This window comes from Macrobrachium nipponense, chromosome 26 (genome assembly GCF_015104395.2).
Source record: "Macrobrachium nipponense isolate FS-2020 chromosome 26, ASM1510439v2, whole genome shotgun sequence".
NCBI lineage: Eukaryota > Metazoa > Arthropoda > Malacostraca > Decapoda > Palaemonidae > Macrobrachium > Macrobrachium nipponense.
Window position 1 is genome coordinate 74,328,536 of NC_087215.1, and position 24,585 is coordinate 74,353,120.

The 24,585-nt window shown below is 43.3% G+C and overlaps 1 protein-coding gene and 1 long non-coding RNA gene across 4 annotated transcripts in view; one reads left to right on the forward strand and one right to left on the reverse strand.

The window, feature by feature from the left end:
• LOC135200435 (E3 ubiquitin-protein ligase HECW2-like) overlaps nt 1–20,142 on the forward strand; it is a 171,105-nt gene extending 150,963 nt beyond the window's left edge. For all 3 annotated transcript variants that reach the window (XM_064229069.1, XM_064229071.1, XM_064229070.1), the window contains 2 exons: nt 14,386–14,584; nt 15,794–20,142. In XM_064229069.1, the coding sequence (XP_064085139.1) occupies nt 14,386–14,584; nt 15,794–15,905 (311 nt within the window). In that variant the 3' untranslated portion in view covers nt 15,906–20,142. The remainder of the gene's footprint in view (nt 1–14,385; nt 14,585–15,793) is intronic.
• Nucleotides 20,143–22,063: 1,921 nt separating this feature from the next.
• The window catches only part of LOC135200438 (uncharacterized), a 112,446-nt gene continuing 109,924 nt past the window's right edge, over nt 22,064–24,585 (reverse strand). Inside the window, exon 3 of the long non-coding RNA XR_010311286.1 lies at nt 22,064–22,290. This is a non-coding gene — a long non-coding RNA (uncharacterized LOC135200438). The remainder of the gene's footprint in view (nt 22,291–24,585) is intronic.

Here is a 24,585-nt window from a genome sequence, read left to right on the forward strand (position 1 = left end):
TTTTACCTGATTTTACGAGAAGATATGATAAGTAAAGAGATGGAGGAAACGTTACCAATCTGGTGAGGAGAGAGACTCTCTCTCTCTCTCTCTCTCTCTCTCTCTCTCTCTCTCTCTCTCTCTCTCTCTCTCTCTCTCTCTCTCTCTCTCTGAATCTGACATTAAAAATTTGTAGAACTACCAGGCAGACCATTGTAAATTAGGCAAATGAAATATCACATTTTCGTTAAAGAGTTATTAAGTATTAGTGCAGAATATCTGGCTGTGACACTGTCTAAGCCTCTAAGGCATAGTCAACAAGTCTAGGGCACCGTAAGGGAGATTGTGATACCTGTTGACTTTTGAATTTCAGTTAGAGGCAAATTTGTTCCGACACGTAATACAAACCCTCGGTCCTTTAACATATGGAATGTAATCAGTGCCAGCTGCAACCGGTCGTAAGCTTTTGAACAAGGAGGTTCGGTAGTTAACTGCTTGTCCGTTAACGGCGTCCTGGCCGACTGGGAGGTGAAGCTTCACTTTGCTTTCGGCCGCCATCGGAAGAAGACGTGCTATTCGCTGCTCGGCCCACTGTCTCTTGTGCTTTGTTACTTCGCTAAGAAGCATTGTTTCTCAACTTTCCCTATTACAGTGGTCCCCCTGTATTCGCGGGGGATGCGTACCAGACCCCCCCGCGAATAGTTAGAATCCGCGAATGTTTAGAACCCCTATAAAAACGCTAAAAACAGCCTATTTTGTTAGTTAAAACTTAAGAAAAACCACTAAAAATTTTCATACTTGGTTTTTTTAATAGTTTTATCACAAAAAGTGCATTTTATGATGAAATTAATAACAAAAATCAGGAATTTGTGGATATTTCTCATAGAAAAATACCGCAAATGCGCGAATTTTCCGCAAATAATGCAGGGAAAGGTTCCCGAGAGAAATCCGCGAATGTGTGAGTCCGCGAATCGGGAGAATGCGAATACGGGGGGTCCACTGTACTGAGTGCTTGTGGTGAAAGATTGTAAGTACTTTGTTTCTTTTTGATTGTGCTCGTGAATTGTGACATTGATTCTCGCGAGCCCTTCAGCCACAGATTGTGGCCTGGTGTGGAGGGCCGTAAGTGTGGGGCCTTTAGGTCTCTCGTGGTGGTAGACCCTCATGACTTATGTACTCGGTGTCAAGGCCGTGAATCCTCTCACACCGAGCCATGTGATTTATGTGTACTGTGGTCGAGGGAGCAGTAGGAGCGTTACGAGGGGAGGAAGAAGGCGTGTAAGCCAGCCAAGGAGCTGTCGGAGGGCTCTTCAGCGACTCCTCTGGTCACGGACACGTCTTCCTCTTTCCTTCCTCTGTCTCGGCTCCCACGTATGGCTCCTTCCCCTTCGGGGGACGTGTCGCAGTCCTTCTCTTCACTTGACCAGTCGAGTGTAGAGGAGGGCACGCGGCACCTTGGCATTCAGCTATATTTGGGGTCTTCCGTTTGCTCGGGATGGGAGATTTCCTCCCCCCCCTCCCCCCCATTAACCCGACCTTTCCTTCCTCAGGGGTGCATGGCGCAGGTGGCGATCTCGGACAGGTCTGGTACTCTCTTGGCCTCCCAGGTACACCGAGCATTCAGGGTGATGAAGCTGGCTCCTGTTCCGCCACCAGTTCCCGTTGCTGCTGCTCCTGTACCAGTTCCTGCCATCGTCGCTCCAGCCCGTCGTGTTGCTGCCCCCACCGCAGGTCCCTCTGGATTGGTGCAGCTGAACCCTGTTGCTTCGGCAACTGCTCCAGCTCCATCCTGGATGGAGGATCTGACTGTGGTCCTGAGGAAGCTGACGAAGAAGAAGAGGAAGGTGTTGTTGTCCCCTGACCATCGCTCCCAGCGGGATTGGACAGATAGGGTGACTAGTAGCAGCTCTCCTGACGTTCGGGACCGTCACTACCGTTCTCGGTCCAGCGGTTCTCCCCAGGGAGACCGCGCGACTAGGCCTGCAGCTCGGTCGTCACTGCGGGTTGGCGATCGCCTGCAGCCCCCCCAGTACACCGGTTCTGCCGGTGGGCAGAGGGGAAGCGTCAGGTTTTCCTCTCCTATCCCTTCAACCTCCTCGGGCTACACCTGGAGGAGTGACCGTGAGGAGTGCGCTTCTTGCGGTCCCTCCACAAGGGCCTACGAACCTGGCATGGTCCTAGGACTGACCAGATCGTACGCCCAAGTGGTTGTAGGGGACCAAGAGGGGTATGTCGCTTTTCCTCCTGTGGAAGGAGGAGGGTCTCGGTAGGCGGTCTCTCTGGATTGACTTGACGGTCCATCCCCTCAGGACGCAGTCACTCCCGAGATCCAGAGGTCTTTTGCTGAGGTTATCGCACTGATTCGTCAGCACAATGACCTCGGGGAAGGATCGGTGGTCCCGCCCTCCGAGCCTACATCTAGGCTGGAGTCGTTCTGGGGTCCCAAGAGGGAACCCAGGATGACGGTGGGCCTGCCCCGATCAGCCTTGGCCGACAGCGTGCTGGGCCAGGTGGACTCTCTTGCCTCCAGAAAGGAGGGATCACTTTGGTCTGGCAGGTCATCCAAGCTGCTTCCCCCTCCTCTACCACGACAGAGGTGCTTCTACGTGCCATCGGAGGACCCGCTGCCACCCAAACAGGTTAACCCGGAGCTGGCTAGGCTAACTCCGAGTGTCTCTTCAGCACCTGCTGGCCGAGAACCAGAGCAAGAGGCATTGGCCTTGGAGTCGACTGCCATGACAGCGTTCCAAACAGCCTCCTGGCTGGACCCTTGGTCCCTCACAGTGTCCAAGGTCGTGGCCTCCTCAGGAAACATCATTCCCAAAGGAGACCCGGCTTTCGGGAGACTGTGCCAGTCTGGAGGTAGGGCTATCTCCTGCCTGGCCCATCAGACGGCCAAACTGTGAGCAACCTGGTTCTGAGACGTTGGGACGCAGTCCTCACTCGATTGACCAGGTCGGCAGGGCGCGAAGCAGCTTTGGGTCTGAGGAACGGACCGGTACTGGATTCCCCCGCTCTCTTCCCTAGAGAGATGGTGGACGCTGCGGTGGAGCAGTGGCCCACTGAGGACAGTGACCGCTTAGTCCACCAGGCAGTCTCGAAGGCGACTGGGCAGCCTCGAGCCACTGCGGCTAAGCCAAAAAGCTCAGCTAGCGTTTCCTCTGCGGCTAAGACGACGGCCTCGTCGAAGTCAAGAGGAAACATCCAGCCTTCAGCTTCTTCAGTAAGGAGTGACCGTCAGCCCTCCTCCTAGTCCTCCTTTTCCAGAGGAGGATCCGGGAAGAAGAAGTCGAAGAAGGGGAAACGCTAGGGACGGCGTTCCCCCCTCACCTGCAGACGGAAGGTGGTGGGGGGGGGGGGGTTCCTTGGCGAGCCATTGGGCAACTTGGCAGTGCTACAGAGCTGAGACCTGGATAGTGGATGTCCTTCGGGAGGGATACCTATTACCCTTCGAGTCGCGGCCACCCCTCACCTCCAATCCGGTCCATCTACAGACGTACATTCCCAGTTCTGCCAGGGTATGTAGCGCTTCAGCAAGAAGTGGAAGCCATGCTGAGCAAACGAGCTGTGGAGATCGTACAGGATCAGTCACCGGACACGTCGACCGAGGGATGGGGCGCGCACCTGGAGGAGTTGCTGGCTGCAGGTGTGTGGGACCATCGTGACAAGCACCTTCACATCAACGTCCTGGAGCTCAAGGCAGCGTTCTACGCTCTCCAAGAGTTCCAGAAATGTGTGGTGGGACACTCAGTGGTGTTGATGAGCGACAACACCATGGTAGTGGCATATGTCAACAAACAGGGGGTCCTAGTGTCCCTCCTGTTGCACCAGTTGACGATGCAGGTGCACGAGTGGGCAGTAGCTCACTTGGTAGAGCTGTCGGCCCGATACATTCCAGGCAAGAGGAATGTGGTGGCAACAAGCTCAGCCGTCAGGATCAGGTGATAGGAACCGAATGGTCCCTTCACCCAGACGTGGCGGAAAGGCTCTTCAACCTTTGGGGGCGTCCAGTCGAGGATCTGTTCGCCACATGGCACAACAGAAAACTTGAGGTTTTTTACTCAGTTGTGCCGGACCCATGGGCAGCTGGAGAGGACGCTCTTCAACATCTGTGGGACAACCTCTTCGTGTACGCCTTTCCCCCGTTCTGTCTGATTCGCAAAGTGATGAGCAGGGTGCTGGTCACCGCGAATCTTCGGGTGATTCTGGTGGCACCCAAATGGCCTCAGGCTGTTTGGTATCCGGACCTGCTGGCTCTTCTCGCCGAAGTACCGAGAGAGATTCCCCACTGGCACAACCTCCTGTGCCAGCCACACGTGGAACGGTACCACCGATCAGTTCGGTCCCTGTCTCTTCACGGCTGGCTGTTATCCACCATCTCTTGCAAGCGAGAGGCTTTTCTCATCGAGCATCAACAGAGATGGTGGGATACCTCAGGCAGTCCTCTGGAGCTGTGTACCAGGGTAAGTGGTCCGTCTTCTGTGGTTGGTGTTGTGGACGGGGTCTCTCTCCTCTCAGAGCCACTCTTCAACAGGTAGCGGATTTCCTCGTCTTCCTTCGCCGAGAGAAGCTCCTCTCCGTCTCCACAGTTAAAGGCTACAGAGCCACCCTGGCCCTAGTCCTTAAACTGCAGGGAGTGGACATCTCCACCTCCATGGAGATCTCCCTCCTGATGAAGAGCTTCGAGAGGTCTTGCCCACCCAGGGAACTCAGGCCCCCAGGGTGGGATGTGACTCTCATCCTTAGGAGTTTGACTCGAAGACCCTTCGAGCCGCTCCGGGAGTTGTCAGACAGGGATCTGACCCTCAAGATTGTCTTTCTGCTGGCCCTGGCATCGGTGAAGAGAGTAGGGGAACTTCATGATCTTTCCTTCGATGTTAAGCACACAAGGGAAGGGGATCTGTGATGCTCAATTTCGTCCAGGATTTCGTAGCGAAGACTCAGAACCCTTCGGTCCCTGATGACCGGTTCGAGTCATTCACGATCCCCTCCCTGAAGGACTTCACCGACAATGATGAGGATGAGATGCTGCTTTGTCCTGTGAGGGCGCTACGGCGCTATCTGAAGAGAACTCGTCACCTCAGGCCTGAGTGTCGACGCCTCTTCGTTAGCACCGGGGTTACCAAAAAGGAGGTGTCCAAAAAAACTTTCTGGCTTTGTGAGGTGATCAGGAAGGTGTACGCTTCGGATAGGAGTGACGACACCGGTACCCTTCGTCTGAGAGCCCACAAAGTCAGAGGATTGGTCCAACTCTTGCATTCCACAAGAATTTCTCCGTGGCACAGGTGCTGAAGGCAGGGGTTTGGGCCAACCAGACCACCTTCACACCATTCTACTTTCATCGCCCACGGGTCCTTGGACACCTTTTCCTTGGGACCCATGGTGGCTGCTCAACAAGTTGTGTAGCTTACCCAGCTCCCGAGCGGACAGAACAGCATCGCATCCTTGTGTGACTGCGTGATTGGGCGAGCGAATGAGAGTGTGACTGGCTTCTCTTCCTCCCTCTTTCTCTCCTCTACCTGTGGGCAGAGGTCTGCGGTCATCACTATGCTGGACAGGAGGCCAATGCAGGTAAGCTACGCGACTGAGTTCCGTCCTATCCCTTTCAGTAGGGATAGGAGCGTTTATCCACCACTCCCTAACGAGGGGGGGAGTGGATGTCAACAAGAGACAAACCCATGTCCTTATTTGGCTCTTGAAGTAGGAACTAGTTCTTGCTTGCTATTTATAAGAGGCACGCTTGCCTCCCTCTTATGAACTTGGTCCAGAGGTCTGACCACTGATCCTGAGGTGGTCCAGAGGTCTGACCACTGATCCTGCGGTGCACACCCCGATAGCTGGGCAGAGGTTAGGATCCCTCCCTCTGCTCTTATGACCAGGGAGGGAACCAAGGTCGGACGAACACCAGTCTGTTCTTAAGACTCAGATTCCACCCCCCAATAAGTGAGTCTTCCATATGTTAAAGGACCGAGGGTTTGTATTACGTGTCGGAACAAATCACAATTTGTCGTAAATTGTATTTTTCCTAACTACAAACCTGAGGTCCTTTACACATAGTCCCACCTCATGCCACCCCTCACTCTGTTCCTGGGCCTAAAGCAAAGTGAAGCTTCACCTCCCAGTCGGCTGGGACGCCTGACTACCGGACAAGCAGTTAACTACCGAACCTCCTTGTTCAAAAGCTTACGACCGGTTCCAGCTGGCGCTGATTACATTCTATATGTTGAAGGACCTCAGGTTTGTATAGTTAGAAAAAATACAATTTTGTACATTCAACTTCCCTGTCAGATATACTTAGCTATAGACTCCGTCGTTCCCGACAGAAATTCGAATTTCGCGGCACATGCTACAGGTAGGTCAGGTGATCTATCGCCCTACCGCTGGGTGGCAGGAATAGGAACCATTCCCGTTTTCTAATCAGATTTTCTCTGTCGCCGGTACCATCAACATCGTTGTTGGTTCCTCCTGACTTGATTTTCGTATTTCATCGCCGTTGATCTTCTGGACTGTCTTATTTGGTGACGTATTTGGATCTGTGGTTTGGCATACGCTTTTGTGGACTGTTTTTTGGATTTTGCTTTGGATTGTTCTCAAAATGTCTGACTCTAATGGCGAAGTTAGAAGATGTGTGAATGAGGGTTGTTTGGTGAGACTACCGAAAGCTTCGGTAGATCCTCAATGTATGCAAGAGGTGTAGGGGGAATGAATGCTCTAGATCTAACACTTGCAATGAATGTGTGAATATGAGTGAGGAAGAATGGAAGATTCTAGATTCCTACTTAAGGAAGTTAGAGAGAGATAGGGTTAGAAAAGCTGTCTCTAGAAGTTTGAGTAGATCTCGCTCTAATGAGCCAGTTAGTGTAACTAACCCCCAATTAATTGCTTCCTCACATGCAGTATCACCCTTGCCCGTCGCAGATAATGCAAATTCTGCTACGGAGATTGCAAATCTGAAGACAGCATTAATAAGGATGGAGCTTAAAATGCAACCTCTTCAAGGTAAGGCTGTGGAAAGTGACATAAGTGTCTCCAGTGTAGTGGAGGGTGCGTCTGATCGGCTCTGTCTCGCTCCCAGGCCTAGACCTCTTCCAAGCTCCCAGGCCCAGAGGAGAAGGAATGTCGACAGCCTTATGGAGGTTACGGAGAATCCCCACCGATCAGGCGTCCCAGACTGCCAAGGATCGCATTGGAAAGGCATCCTAAAAGAGTGCTTCTCATCATCCGATTTGTCTCCCCGCAGAAGTGGATGGAGTTCCGAGGAACTATCGCGTCCGATTAAGAGGAGTTGGAAAGCACCTACTCTGGACTCGAGCCCGGAACGTTTCCCAGAGGATTCTCCCTGTGAGAGGAAAAGAGCCAAGAAGACATGGAATTCTCCTGCTCTAGGATCACGATCGCCTACGCCCTCCAGGGCGCCTTCTCCTCTACCTTATAAGGAAAGGGAAGAAACTGTGACAGATATCCTCCTTAAAATGCAGGAACAGATATCTTCATTGGTAGGAGTATTAAGAAAGGACCCTCCTTGGAGGAAAGACACTTTTCTTCCTGTTAAGAGATCTCGTCTGGTGGGCGTTCCGGACTCCAGGCTCCTCTTCTCTACTCCTCGTCTTAGGACAGAGACGACAACGGAAGAGCGGACGGAAGATCATAGGCGTGGGACGCCAGATACGGACAATGACAACAGAATCGAGTGTCCGAGGCGGACAGCGCCAGCCAGGCGCTCGGCGCCAGAAGTGGACAACTCGGACAGGCAAAAGTGTCGTACACGGACGGCGCCAGCTAGACACCAGCCGCCAGACGCGGACAGCCCGGACAGGCAGAATTATCGTACGCATACAGCAACAACCAGGCCCCAAGCGCCAGATATGGACAACCTGGACGAGGCGGACAACCAGGACAGGAAAAAATATCGTACGCAGACAGCGCCATCCGGGCGCCAAGCGCCAGAAGCGGACAATATGGACAGGCAAAAGTGTCGTACTCGGACAACACCAGCCAGGCACCAAGCTCCAGATGTGGACAACTCGGACAGACGACACTGTCCGAGTCGAACAGAGACATCCAGGAGAGAGCCAAGCCTTCGGCGCCAGATAGGCGCCAAGCGCCAGGATTTTCTCCAATGAAATCAGACAGAGAAGTCAACCAGGAGGCTCCTCTTTATGACTTTTACCAGGAACAGATTTCTCTGGACAAGAGCGCAAGATGTCGCACAGGCGGCCGTCGTCCTTGTCAGGATGTATCTGTTGCTGGTGGAAGCTTTTCACAAGCACAGCCTTCTCCTGACAGGGATGCAAGATGTCGCACAGGCGGCCGTCATCCTTGTCAGGAGGGCTTTGACGATGATCGGGCTTTTTCGCGGGATCAGCCTTTGCCTGGCAGGGACACAAGATGTCGCACAGGCGGCCGTCGCCCTTGTCGGGAGGGATCTGATCCTGATAGAAGCCCTTCACCTTGCGATAAGAGGCGCTCTCCTTCGGCTGATAATGCTTCTCCTGTTGAACAGGAGTTGGAAGATGTTTCTGACACGGAAGCTCAAAAAGGAGTGGGGCTCTCGGACTACAAATCTTTGGCAGCTCTTTTGCTCCAAGAATTTGGAGATTCTCTGAGTCCTGCCGCCCCTCCGTCTCCTCGGTCGCTGTTCACAAGCACGAAGACCTCAAAATCATCCTCCTTCTTGAAGATGCGCCCAACAATTTCCATGAAGAAAGCTTTGCAGTCTTTTGGAAGTTGACTCAGCTCCAAGGAGGAGGCGGGAAAGACTGTCTTTACCTGCCCTCCCTCCAGACTTTCTGGGAGGAGGGGTATTTGGTACGAGACAGGTGAAGCAATGGGACTCGCCCTCCCAGCTTCTGCTGAGGCAGATTTCTCAACGCTTGTGGACGCGTCGAGGAGACAGTCTCTCTCTTCAGCAAAGACAACGTGGGGAATGTCTGAAATGGACCATCTCCTCAAGGGATTGTTCCATGTCTTGGAAGTTTTTAACTTTCTGGACTGGTCCCTTGGGGCGTTGGCCAAGAAGACACAGGACAATGAATGCCTGAGCCCCGAAGTCCTTAATAGTGTACTAGCGTGCATGGATAAGGCGGTTCAAGACGGATCTGGGGAAGTGGCCTCCCTTTTCGGAGCAGGGAAATTCATTAAAAGTTAAGAGAGCTGTATTTAGTTCTTTTCTTACAAAAGCTGTCTCGCCGGTACAGAGGTCGTCCCTACTATACGCCCCTCTGTCAAACCAGCTTTTCCCTTCTCAGTTAGTGAGAGATATTTCTCACTCACTTACTGATAAGGCGACACAAGATCTGCTGGTCCAGTCAGCCAAAAAGGCGAGGCCAGCTGTTCCTGCTATGAAGAAGGAGCCACGGAACCCAAAGCCGCCCTTTCAAGTGAGTTCATCTTCCCGGCCCTCCTCTAGGAAGAGAGGAGCGGAAAGGAGAGGTAGGTCTTCTTTTAGACCTACCAAGAAAACCAAATGAAGTTCAAGTCCTCCAAGCACCAGTAGGCGCCAGACTTCTGAAGTTCTCAGAAGAATGGGCGTTGAGAGAGGCGGACACCTGGTCCCTCTCTATAGTGAAAAGAGGATATCTCATCCCCTTCCGAAACAGGCCTCCCTTGACGTCTACCCCAAGAGAACTGTTGGTGAAATACAAAGACCCTGTCAAGAGGAAGACCCTGCTTCAGCTCGTAGACCAAATGTTGGAGAAGGAGGCCATAGAATTAGTGCAGGATCCACACTCCCAAGGCTTTTACAATCGACAGTTCCTCGTACCGAAAGCCTGGGGGGGGTGGAGGCCTGTCCTGGATGTGAGCGCACTGAACCGATTTGTAGAGAAACAGAAGTTCTCTATGGAAACTTCCAACTCGGTTCTTGCTGCTCTGCGTCCAGGAGATTGGATGGTCTCCTTGGACCTACAGGACGCTTATTTTCATGTCCCCCTGCATCCTTCATCGAGGAAATACCTGCGGTTCATGATGCAGGGCAGGGTCTTTCAATCCAGGGCTCTGTGCTTCGGCCTGTCTACGGCTCCTCAAGTGTTCACGAGCCTGATGAGGAACGTAGCACGATGGCCTCATCTGAATGGGGTGAACATATCCCTTTATTTGGACAACTGGCTAATAAGGGCCAAATCGAAACAGTGTTTGGAGGACTTGGAAACGACTTTGGATCTCGTTCGCTCACTCGGACTGCTCGTGAACCTCGAGAAGTCTCAGATGATCCCCAGCCAGAACATTGTCTATCTGGGGATTCAGATGGATTCTCGGGGTTTTCGAGCATTTCCGTCGCAAGACAGAATTGCTCGAGGCTTGGAAAAAGTCTCAACCTTCTTAGGGAAAGAACGAAGCTCAGCGAGGGAATGGCTCAGTCTCCTGGGCACCCTTTCGTTGCTGGAGCAGTTCGTTTCCCTAGGGAGGCTAAATCTGAGACCTCTGCAGTTCTACCTGCAAAGGATGTGGAACCGAAAGACAGGAGAACTTTTGGATTCCTTTCCTATTCAACAAGAGATCAAGTCCCACCTGAGGTGGTGGTTAACACCTCTACGAAAGAACGAAGGAGTATCCCTTTCGATTTGGAACCCTCTCCTAGTGTTGTTTTCCAACGCCTTGGAAATGGGATGGGGAGCAACACTAGGAAAGAAGGAAGTGTCAGGCACCTGGACAAGAGAACAGGTGTCCTGGCATATCAACGTGAAGGAACTTATGGATGTTCCTCTAGCCTTGAAGAACTTAGAGTTGGAGGTCAGAGGCGTGGTAGTCCAGGTAAACTCGGACAATACCACGGCTCTGGCTTACATCCGAAAACAGGGGGGAACTCACTCGTTCACACTACAAGATAGCGAGAGATCTCTTAATCTGGCCAGAGGAACGAGGCATTGTGCTATTGACGAGGTTTATAAAAGGAGCCAAGAATATAAGAGCAGACAGAGACAGACTCAGCAGGAAGAACCAGGTCCTTCCAACAGAATGGACCCTCCACTCCGAAGTCTGCCGAAAACTTTTGCTCCATAGTGGAGGATCCCAGAGCAATAGCAATAGATGCCCTTCTCATGGACTGGTCGGGCATAGATGCCTACGCTTTCCCCCCGTTCAAAATTCTGGGGGAAGTGCTAAGGAAGTTTCGATCCTCAGAGGCAACGAAACTAACACTCATCGCCCCCTTTTGGCCCGCTCGAGATTGGTTCACAGAGGTACTGGAATGGACGGTGGACTTCCCCAGATCTCTTCCCGAAAGGACAGATCTGCTCAAACAACCCCACTTTGAGAGGTTTCACAGAAACCTCCCCGCTCTCTCCCTGACTGCCTTTCGACTATCGAAAGACTTGTCAGAGCGAGAGGCTTTTCTCGAAAAGCTGCAAGCGCGATCGCCAGAGCCTGCAGGTCCTCTACTCTGCGGGTTTATCAATCGAAGTGGGAAGTCTTCCGTAGATGGTGTAGGTCGAAGAAGCTGTCCTCATCCAATACCTTTGTGACCGACATTGCTGATTTTCTTCTCTTCCTACGGGAAGAATCACACTTAGCTGTTTCGACCATTAAAGGATACAGGAGCATGCTCTCTGCTGTATTCAGAAACAGGGGCCTGAGCATAGAGGATAACAAGGATCTCCATGATCTAATACGATCCTTTGAAACTACAAAGACTAAGTCCTCGCTCCCACCAAGTTGGAATCTAGATGTGGTCCTCCAGTTCCTCTCTTCAAATAAGTTCGAACCTCCACATAAAGCATCTTTTAGAGACCTCTCGAGGAAGTGCATTTTTCTCTTGGGCCTCGCGACTGCCAAGAGGGTCAGTGAAATACATGCATTGGACTCTCGGGTAGGTTTTAAAGGAGATTCTGCGGTTGTCTCTTTCCAACCTCTGTTTCTGGCAAAAAATGAGAACCCTTCTAAACCTTGGCCCAGAAGCTTTGAAGTCAAGGGACTCTCTCCCCTTGTAGGTAGAGAGCCAGAAAGGTCTCTCTGTCTAGTCAGAGCACTGAAATTCTATATTAAAAAGTAGAGTCAACTTCAGAGTTGCAGTCAGAGTCTATGGTGTGCGGTAAGGGACCCGAAGAGACCGATGTCAAAGAACGCACTAGCGTTCTTTGTTAGAAATGTGATAACGAAGGCTCACATGAAATGCCAAGAGAAATCCTTGAAGCTGCTTAGGGTTAGAGCACATGAAGTATGTGCAGTTGCAACTTCCCTATCTTTTAATGAGAATATGTCAATGAAAGACATTTTAACAGCAATGTTTTGGAGATGCAACTCGGTACTATTTGCTTCCCATTACTTAAAGGACGTCAGAGTGACATACGAAAAGTGCTTCTCTCTTGGACCATATGTATCAGCGGATACCGTGCTGGGACAGGGAGCTAGTACTGATCCTTAACTAGTTAGTTGTTTTTTAATCTGAAAAAGTTTGGTTTTGAGTTTTTAGGGTTGTTTGAAAGGATGTTGGGGGATAACTCCTTTCAATCTTAGTACTAACCCCGGTGTTAGGATCAGGTGATCGGGATCGGTGTTATGCTCCTTGATGATGCCATTTGGCAAGGTGTTTTGTCATGTAAGTGGTTAAGACCCCATTGACAAAGATCCTCAGGTTCTGTCGAATAAACGGATAAGACCCCTTTGACAGACCAACAAGGACTCTTAGCATGAGGTCACTACCTCGCTGAGGCTCTTGAGGCGATGCAAGCTCCTAGGCAGTAGCCATGAAGTCTTCCGCCGACACAGGTAGGAACCAAGGTTTCTTATATATTTATTACCTACAACGTACGTTGTTTTCCTGTATATTCAGTAATTAGCTGTCTCTTACCCTCCGCCAAAGGTGCCAATCAGCTAAGTATATATCTGACAGGGAAGTTGAATGTACAAAAATGATATTGTTATGACACAATAAAGTTTTGTACATACTTACCTGGCAGATATATACAATTAAATGGCCCACCCAGCCTCCCCTCAGGAGACAGGTGGAAGAGAAAATCTGATTAGAAAACGGGAATGGTTCCTATTCCTGCCACCCAGCGGCAGGGCGGTAGATCACCTGACCTACCTGTAGTGTGTGCCGCGAAATTCGAATTTCTGTCGGGAACGACAAAGTCTATAGCTAAGTATATATTTGCCAGGTAAGTATATACAAAACTTTATTGTATCATAATATTTTACGACAAATTGTGATTTTGCTTAGCATCGGGACCCCAGGAACGAAACTCTGCCGTTAACCAGGGCTGCCTTATACCAAATTCCTAAAAGGGGTTTGTGTTAAAAGTACTATACCAGGTCTTATGAAGCCCTTGGGGGACTGTGAGAGTACAACGCCTTTGAGAATGAAAGTGGCTACGCCATCAAAAAACAGAAAAAACAGGTTTTGATGTAAGAAAAACAGATTTTTTTTAGCAATTGATTTACCTTTGTTAGAATCAGAGGTCTGGTTAAACTAATCTTTTATCCTATCCTGGTAGCAGTCGTGAGTCCTCAAAGGAATTACACTCTTATGGTCTCCCCATTAGAGGTGCCTCACACTGAGGGACCTGGGGCAACCCGAACAAGATGTAAGGTCTGTAAGGTCTGTAAGGTAAGGCCTATTTGAGGATGAACAGTGGCTACGCTATAAAAAATTTCTATTATTATTATAAGTGAACTGTTTAGCCTCATTTATTTCACTGTTGGAAATCATTCCATCAATTGTCAGTTCCATATGTTTTACTTGGCTTAATGATTGTTTGATCTGAGATTAATGTGCTTAGTAAACAAAGTTTTTGTGACACCAGGAAAAACTTATATTTTTTCTTGTGAAATGACCTTGCTTTTTAGGTCCTGTAAAATTTTCATTAAAAGACTACACAGTGAATTCGGTTCATTATTATGTGGACTGAATACAGTACTAATACTAGAGCCCCTTTATAATGATATGCTTAAAAAGACTTATATACAGTAACTTTATGAACAGCTTAAAATTATTCAAATAGAAAATGTTATCAGAAATTACAAGAAAAGGAATTGGAGAGAAACAAAAGAATTTATAGAGAGTTCAGATCGGCACCCATTCATCTGCCTACCTGTAATCCAGTTCCAGCTCTGTCTCCTCATTGATTTAAAATTTCCCATTCTAAACAAAACAATACCTATTGACTTATTCCCCATAGGGGATTAGTGCCATCAGTGCACCTTATGCAGTGCACTCAGGCATTACAAGGTTCTTTGCAGTGTCCCTTCCTTGGCCCCTAGCTGCAAGGCCTTTCAGTCCTTTTACTGTACCTCCATCTAGTTTTCTCAGCCCTCTCCTAACAATTGCTTCATAGTGCTTTTGCAAAGTTTTCCTCCTGTTACACCTTTCAAACCTTTTTACCGTTAATTTGCGTTTCATAGGTCCTAGCACTTTGCATAAATTCTATAAGCTATTCTATTGACTTAATGACTTGTTTTTTTTTTCAGGATATCATGACTCTCACACTGTCATTCACTGGTTTTGGGCTGCCATCGAGCGCTTCGACAATGAACGCAGGTTACGGCTACTCCAGTTCGTTACTGGAACATCCAGCGTACCTTATGATGGTTTTGCAGCTCTGAGAGGTAGTAACGGTCCGCGTCGGTTTTGCATAGAAAAGTGGGGCAAAACATCGAGTCTGCCAAGGTACAGAGCTATGCTATCTGATATTTTTTCATGTATACAGCAGTAGTTATAGTAATGATTACTACTAGTTATATATAGTGTTACATTGTTTAATACATCGCACTGGTTTTAGTAATGATAAGTTATATATACAGTACTATAGTGTTAATTTTTTTTAACAGCAGGGGTTTTTAGTAATGATTAGTTATATATATATATGTGATTTTTTAATACATAGTAGTGGTTTTGTAATTAGTTAATTTAAGGTAATTTCACCAGATCACTGTGATTTTCAAACTGTAGAGCTGACTGAAAGAATTTGTCTGATGAAGATTAGGTTGGGAGAAATTTCCAAGGGCTGCCAATGAGTTTCTCTAACTGAATTGAAAATGAAGATTAGGTTGGGGGAAATTTCAAGAAGTTTGATAGCCAGGGAGGAAGATGGTAACAGGATGGATGAAAAAATGAAAAATATCATACATTTAGGCCAGAAAAGCACTACTTAAATTGGCAGTGATTCTGTTGCTGTAAGTTTACAAAACACTTTGTCGTGAATGTTAACAGATGTGTCACTTTTAATTATAGATGGTCCAAGATACCTACTTCAACACAGTGAGTTATTTTTTCACCCAAAAGTAGTAGAATTGTAGTGTGCTGCAGTAGTTAATGGTGAGTTTTCATAAATAAAAGTGAATAGATATAATTTTAAAGCTCTTGATTCTGATGGGGTATTTTTAGTCAGATTGGGCAGCTTGGGCAAATCTTGCAACGTTAAATTAATGGTGCAGTGGCAAGTACAAATTGGAGACATGGGGAAGAATTAGAAGAAATAGAAAAAGAATATGAATGAAGGAGGTAGTGTAATAGGAATGAAAGGGGTTGCAGTTAGGAGTCATAAGGATGCTGCAAAGAACCTGAAGTAACGCCTAGGTGCGCCACGTAGGGTGCATTGAAGGCATTACCCCCATACGGGATACAATAGTCTTGATTTTTATCTGCTGTCATTCATGTCATGTCAGTTTCAGTCACAAATTAGCAATATACCTTGGTCATATTTTTCCAAATATAAAGTCTTGGTATTTTATGACTGCAGATGACTTAGTGGTATGGTATCAAGGTGTTGCATGACATACAAAAGAATATAAGCTAATATGTAAGGTAGTTTGCCTTGATGGAGTGGATCCATTCTGTCCTTTGCATGATGAACATATATTTTTTGGTGTGTTCCAGGGCTCACACATGCTTCAACCGTCTGGATCTGCCGCCTTATCCTTCTCCAGAAATGCTTTATGACAAGCTTCTTTTGGCTGTGGAAGAAACATCAACATTTGGCATTGAGTAATGATGCATGTCTTTATATTTCATAATTTCATAGGGAAGCAGTCAGATTTTGCATACTGTAGATATGCAGTTTACCAAATATTGTATACTTTCTATTACTCCATATTTGACTTTGTTGAGTATTATGAAACAAATTTTTGAGGAGATTTTATATCCTCCATATACTTTTATGTATAAACCGTGTGAAAAAACTTTATACAGCTTTATAATAATGACCAAGGATTGTGTGTCGATGCTTGCTGAGAATTAGTCGATAGCTGGTTACTGTGGTAATGTGCCATGTAGATAAGAATAGCGTTAGCAACAATGTGGTTGATTTGATGAACACTTTTGCTAACCCACTTTTCTTTGACCTGTTATCAGAGTGGGTAAAGGTATTGTATGTCTTTGGTAGGTTTCTTTGTATTCAGTTTTTTAAGAAAGTGCCGTAGTTTAGTTTTTGTAATGCATTTTTGAATTCACATTGCACATTGTTCAATTTGTATATCATTATATGTGCAGCTATTATCATAGTGCATCTCGATGGTTATACAGTAATGACACTTATATAGTTATCCAGTATTGTATTTTTGATTATTTATTGTGTTATTTATTGAATAAATCTACCTAGTATTTTTAGAAAATATATCCTGAATACTCAGAAAGTTCAATTGGCTTCAGTAGTATGAAAGATGATTTGTGATTACTTCTTTTGTGTCCCGGAAGGTCAAAGTGACGGTTATATTTTTGTATTCCGTAGTTTGTGTTATTCTGTCGTGAACAGTCAAGCACAAATTTCAGAAAGATTCTTACTGTAGTTGCTGAATGGGCATAACTGTATTAGATTAGAATGGTCTTGGCTCCAGTGATTTGTGACTGACTTTTGCTTTCACGGACCCAGAGTTGTTGGAGGCAAGGACATTCCTAGTTCAAACCTTAAGCAGCACGTATTTATATAGCAAAGTTTGCTCAATCTTGTGTCAATTTTGGGAGCATTTCTTGGGCTGTCAGTATATAGGTCAGTATTTTGAGTTTTAGAGACAAAACAGTGAGAAACAGGTCTTGGGAACTCTTCATTTCCTTTTTTATGACTGGTGAGGAGGCTGGAATGTATATTATTTTTTTTTTCATAATAGGTAAAGTAGTTTACTATTGGGTTCTGGATACTTCCAGATATATTTTTCTGTGGAGGCAGCTTTGAAAGTTGTGTGTTTTATGCTTTGATTAGCTGTGGATCCTTTTATGGAAGAAGAAAGGAAATACTAGTGTGAAGTCAGCCTTAGTTGTGTTGATCTTTGAAGGTTTTGTTTTATTTTTTGTAAAGTCAGGTAAATGTAATATTGAAAAGTGTACAAAAACAATATAAAGAAAAGTGTTAAAGGAATACAATATAGGAGTAAGTCATGCTCTGTGCTGCTTAAAACACTGAAGTATGACTGTAATAGGATTGATTGCACATTATACATTTTAAATAGAACACTTCCAATGTTCTGTAATGTGAATGAGAATAAATGATTTAGTTTTATTTTTGTTACTTATAAACTCTGGTGCAGCAAACAATACATTCCATAACAAATGAGGCAACTGATGGTTTTTGAATAACAGGTGATGAATGTTGACCTTGGGCAAGATATATGTTTCTCTTCTGATTTCTGTTCTGTCGGTGACGATTCATACTACAAGAATCAAACTTGCTTCAGGGAATATAACTAATTTTTCTTTACAGAAGCACAAACCATTATTGAACATGCTTTGTTTAGTAGCCAGTACTATTTTGTTTTTAGTGCTATGCAATTTCTGTCGGAAGGGATGTCACATAATGTTAAGGAAGTTTTGAAGTCTATGAGGAGAAGGTACAAAGGACTTTTAGATAGCATTGTGTGTGGGTTTTTAAACATCACTTGGGAGTCCATGTTTGTGAGAAATTTTAATGATATTAGCAGATGAGTTTCAGGTGTTTCATTAACTTTGAGGTATCTTGTTGTTATTCAAGAGTTATTTAGCTTTTACTTTACATTGTATTATACCTGTATAAGTAACTACAAATTTAATGGTGCTTCTTTAGTATTTTGACTGGATGATGAACTAAATAGTATTGTGAGCATGAAATATCAGTTTTAGAGAGTGATTTTAGAAGCCTTAATACAAACTAATGGTTGAAGTAACACAGAACATACCATGTAATTGTTGAACTTTTTGTAATCTCGAGCTTAGTGATACTTTGTGTTTAACCTTCAGCAATGACATATGAGTACAGTAAAGTAATAGAAATTTGCACACAATATTGGTTTTAATGGTGCAAAGGTCTGCAATACATTTTTTTTAAGCTGAATGAGTAAAAGTTTTAAGAAAGGTAGGATGATGAAAATGCATTTACGTGTGGATATCCAGTATTACTTAGCATTACGAGAGCTAATGCCTCCCTATACTTGTTTTGTATCCTATTACTATATTTGTAGTCAATTCACTTTTAATATGTAATAGCTTAAAGGTTTTTGACTGATACTTTGTTTTTGCATTGCAAGTAAAGAATAAGATACTTTACTTTGATTGTTTACTGATGCAACACACTTTCAAATCATCTCTGGATTTCAAGTATGTAAAGGTTTGGTCCTGAAGAGTTGAAGTTTGCATGACATACATTTCAGGTTATCTTTACTCAAAAATGATATATTCTGATGAGAGATAATTATGATCATTTACAGTATTTGTGTATAAATGTTATAGGAGGGCATGCAAATGAATATTACAGTTGAAACTGTGCTTATTTACTCGACTAAAACTTACAACATTTTTCAGACCCGAATTGCAATCTGCAACTTATGGGCTTCAAACCAGTTTGACATAGTTGTTTATTTACTTTCTGTGTAGTCGACAAGGTAACATTCCTATATAGGATCATTCAGGAGACAGGCATGGCAGCCATGTGGAGAAATGTTGTTAATCTTGTAGCAATTTTAAATTACAATTTTAAAAAGGTCTGGAAACTAGAAATCACCTGTTACAAGGAACTGGATGTTTTGCTTAACATTAAAGCTGGATTAAAAAACTGTTACTTAGCAGAAAGCTAACTTCTTCTCTCACTCAGCCTTGACATTCACCATTCCATGAATATTGATAACTCTATTTCATTTTCATATTTTGTAGATGATTAAAAAAACTAAGAATATATCTAAATTAAAATATATTTGCAGAAGTGGAAAATGAGAATGGACTATAAAAAAAAAATTCCTCCATCATTTTCAAGTGATGCACTTGTCTTGGAAACAAAAATATAATATCACTCTAAGACTGACAGAATTTTATTAGCTTCAAAATATTTCTAGTGATGACAATGGTAACGAGACTGAATGAAGGCCTGATGGATGGATAAAAATGATTAAGTTGGAATACTGATTGCATTGTGTGGGAACCAAAGTCATTTTAACTTAAGGAATAGGTACTTGCAATTTCTGTTCAGTATTTGCTTTAACTTAAGAATGACCAAAGTCTTGGCAAAAGGTTGTAGATTTTAAGTTCTGAAAACTGTAAATCACCATCATAGAAATTATCCCAGAGATATTTTTTGTACCTAGTTTTACGAATATAAGTCTAAGATGAAAACAAAAAATGCATTCCTTCAAGGCTACATTATTTTAAGTATCTAAGCAACTTGTACATTTGGAGTCAGTAGTTTCAATTTGGTTTTAATGAAAGAAAAAGTCTATTAGTTAGGCAAACATTTAAGCTAAGAGTTGAAAATTTTGGCCTGATTGTCTGATCAAACTATCAAATAATATGTTAACTGACTAAACTGAAGGAGCTGAGTAAAAAGCCCCTTTTTTTTGTGGGAGGGGAGAGTCTAAGTTAACATTACAAAGGTCTGTGCTCAGATGAGTCCACTTTGGTGTACTTAATGTAATAGTTCATTCCATAGCTAAAGAAGTTAAAACTTTTGTTTATTTAATAATTAGTGTGTATTGTAATAGGTTTTGTAGGGAAGATTTTTTTTTTTTTTTTTCGCAAGGAGTTCTTTGATCGATAAATGCATATTTGTGAGGAGAGAAGACTGTGGAGTGGAGAGGTGATGTAAGCTTTTCCGCACCATCACAAATGTTATTTCATACTATTAAGTCATACTTTTGATTATGAATGACAGCTCAGATCCCAAGCTACTGAAGTTTTATATGAAAAACAAAAACAATAAAATTGCTTGTAATAAAGCCAATGATGTTTCTGTATTGAGTATCAGCTTGAAAAATAAATGAAAAAGTTTTTTACTGAATGTTTTATTTAAGAGCGTGTGGAATGTTTTCTTGCGAGTGTAAGCTTAGATGGAAAAATGTACTGGAACTTGCAGCAACCTTCAGAGGTCTGGTGTCTTCAGTTGTGAATCCAAGTCAATCCTGATTTGGGAAATGGACAGCCTAGACAATGAACGTAAAAGCTAGAAATCCCCATTAGGTTGTGCCGTCAGTGCACTTTATGCAGTGTACTGTAGGCATTAACTTACGGTTCTTCGCAGCATCTGTTCAGCCCCTAGCTGCAACTCCTTTCATTCCTTTTACTGTACCTCCATACTTATTCTCTTATTTCTAACTTCTTTCCACCCTCTCTTAATTGATTTCAATGCAGCTGCGAGGTTTTCCTCTGCTTACACTTTTCTATTGTCAATTTCCATTTCAACACTTAATGACTTCATGGGTTCCAGTGCTTTGCATTTGGCCTAAATTCTATATTCTGGTCTATTCTATAGATAAATCATTTTAGAAACTAGCTTTTTCTTCTAAATGGGGGACTGTGTTGTCATGGCACAGCAGCATTACTGGCTTAATAAGGCATTCTGAGACTCTGCCTTTGTAATTACCTTTAAATTATTTGTCTTGGTACTGTGACAAATGCAATTTCATTGTCTACAAACACGTGTGGTACTATTCAGCTCTGTCCAATTCAGTACATACATTTAAGATATGAACGACTACTCTCTTTCAACTGATTTGATACTACAGATTAATTCAAACTACTAATATACTGCCACTAGATTCCACCAGATTTCATGAATAATCTGTCTCTAGTCTGGCAAGTGCAGTATGCCCTTTTTTCCTCATTAAGTACAATGCACAGCAGAGATCCAAATTATTTCCTGGGGTGTAAGGAATGTACTTCTGTACTTGCATATTAAAAAACAAATTTTTTGAAAGGCTGAAATGGCACCTTTTCAAAAAGCCAAAGTGTGTAATTATGAGCCTGTAAAAGCATTCTCAAACTCTATATTAAAGTTTAAAAAGAAAATCTGAGAAATTAACAAAAACATAAGCAATTGCCTTGGCTTAACCAAACAATTCTTCTGAATACTGCAAAATTTCCTTGAGGCACCTACGAGAAAAGTAACCACAAACAGGGTAGAATGGAAAAGAATAGAATATAGAGTTTAGGCCACACACTGCGACCTATGAGTTCATTCAATGCTGAGAGGGAAATAATTCATAGGGAAGGGTTGAGGCAAGTAAGATGGAAGAGATTATGAATGGAGGTACAGTAAAAAATGAATTGAAGGGGTTGCAGCTAGGGACTGAAGGGACGTTGCAAAGAACCTTTAGTAATGCCTACTGCGCACCACATGAGGTGCACTGACTGCACGAACCACCTATGGGACACAGAGAATACAAGAACATATCAAGGGTCTGTAGACATTAAATATGCATTTGCTCTAGTACGAAGAAATAATTTAAAGGGAATTACATAGGCGAAGGACCAGACTCTCATTTGGCCAATGATGCTGCTGTACCATAGCGACATTGTTCTCTTTCAGAACAAACTGTTACATATCTTCCAAATTCCAGAGATTAAAAAATGAAAATGGACTCATAGATGGTTTAGCTTCCAGTTCACTAAGTTATTTTTAGTTAAACTTATGAGATCTGAAATAATTTTCGAGTCTGAGCTTATATTTAAGGTGCTAACATTAATCATGTGATAATGGTAGTCCTCTTTAATTTATGCTCCCCTTATTATTATTATCATTATTATTATTATTCAGGTGATGAACCCTATTTATATGTAATAAAACCAAAGGGGCCACAGACTTCAAAATTTTTAAAGCTTCCAAAGAACATAGTGCTTATTAGAAAGGAAAAACATAATTGGTAAATACAGGAAGAAGATGCCTGTTATTAGGATAGAAAAATTATCAAAGGGGATATGTCTAATTTCATAATAGGTAATAGTAGTGACAAGCTGACACTCGTAACAAGAACGAGAATTCTAAGGCTCACTCACTGTTCCTGCTTGTAGAAGGTGCTCTTTGGTTCTCCTCACAAAACTGAGATCATGGCCGTCAACAGAGGTTTCTTTTAAGGTTGATGATAAGATGTTGATTTGTCAAAAGCAGTAATCTCCACCGTATCCGAATTAATGCATCCAAGGTCCTGCCGGATAATGGAAATTTAGACAATAATAATAATAAAAAAAAAACACTAAGGATGTAAGAACAGCAACTTCGTACTCGCAACTCCAGCTACCTTGTCATCAGTAAATTTTCCTTTCAGTGCTGATGACCTCATACGTCCCAGTATAAACTAAAACTAAATAGGCTTTCAAAATACAAACTCTCTCTCTCTCTCTCTCTCTCTCTCTCTCTCTTCTCTCTCTCTTCTCTCTCTCTCTCTCTCTCCATTATAACGTTTGTTTTTACTCTAATAACCTTTTCTTAAACAATTTAGAATTAGTATATGTAAATTATATCTTTGACGTCAATAAAAATGGAGACTAGAGAAACATTGACAAACTGAAGAATGAAATGGAGATTATAAGGAACACAGCTTACAAACAATTAAATACTATTAAATGAAGGCTATAAGGAACAGTTTATAAACACTGAAATATTGAGGCTATAAGGAACAGTTTATAAAAGCTATTAAATGTAGGGTACAGGAAACAGTTTATAAACAGTGAACAGAATAAATAAATTTTTTGAAAATAATATTCATCTTCAGAAATAAGATCAAATATAACCTACCACTTACAGCATTTTAAGTTATGCCCATATAAGCTTTTAAAAGAGGTTATAATTCTCAATTAAGCATTCAAAGGGGTGTTGTAATTTCTTCCTAAATAAGTATGATACACTGCAGAACAGGTTGCAGCATTTTAAGTTATGGCCATACAAGGGTTATAATTTACATTTTTTAAAGGGGTTATAATTTACAACTTTTAAAGGAGTTATAATTTCTTGTTAATAAATCACAGAACGGGTTATAGCTTTTAATATGCCCATACAAGTTTTGAAAAGGGGGTTATAATTTACAATATTTTAAATGGGTTATAATTTACAAATCTTTACAAGGTTATAATTTATAAACTTCTTAAAGGTTATAATTTCCAAGCTTTTAATTGCTATAATTTACAAGCTCTTAAAATAGGGTTATGATTTTACAAGCTTTTAAAAGGATTATAATTTCCAAGCTTTTAAGCGTTATAATTTACAAGCTCTTAAAATAGGGTTATGATTTACAAGCTTTTAAAAGGATTATAACTGACAATCTTTTAAAAGGGCTATATAATTGTACAAGCTTTTAAAATTATATTATAATTTACAAACTTCCAAAAGGGCTATAATGTACAGTAAGTTCCAAAACTGAAGCGACAAATATCAGAGGATTTCGTTCGAAATTCGCTAACTGGCAACTACAACTTGTAGCTGAAATTTTTTTTTCTACAGTGAAAGCTCTATCAAGCAAACTACAGCTAACATATGATGCACAAATATCAAATCTATAATATTTATAACATTCATAAGAAAAAATTATGGTAATAGTAATTATTTTCAAGTATAGTAATTACTTCAAACTATAGAAACGAAACAATATGAAATTCTCGTTCAACACAGGATGACCAACATTACCAATGTTTATCTCGAGCAATGTGGAGACAAACATTTAATATCGTAGTGCATTATCAATTATTTTAGCGAAGATTCATAAAACTATGGAAGTATCAATAGAATGTAAAGGGAAAATCTCCGCGACATTAAACATAGTCAACCATGAATGCACCTAGATTCAATAGAGAAGTTGGGTGTGGTTGGTAGTTCTGATTCTAGCTTTTAGGACCGAGCATAAAACACCATCTTCGAGAAAGGCTATAACTGCTGCTGCTACCTTCAGGTGACTAGGCCTAGTTCCGGGCATTGCAAGGCTTACAGTGCCGGGCCACTGTCTGTTATTTAGGCAAAGACAGAACCTTCAGGACCGATACCAGGACCTGTCCTTGCAACTGGGAAACAGACTCGCTATATAAAAAATAAGAAAGACGGTCTCAATCAACCAGAACACCCGTAATATCACCACCTGGTTAAGTAGGGAGACGACAGACCCCATCTACCCCTCCCCACATCCACCTCTACCCACAATACTAACTCCACCTTTTTCACTTAACCTTTTACCTCAAATCTTCGAATCATATCCCAACCGTGAAATTTAAGACTGAATTTGGTGTAAGGGGCTGTATCATAAGAGTGATATCACCCAATTCATATTTCCACGGACAACCAGTAATCAGTTCAATCCAGTCAAGCATTATTGTATAACAGAAATTTATGAGTTTTTTGGGGATGGATATATATATATATATATATATATATATATATATATATATATATAATATATATATATATATATAGGCCTAGTGCTTGATTCTTAAAACAGACCTCTGGTTAGTCCTGA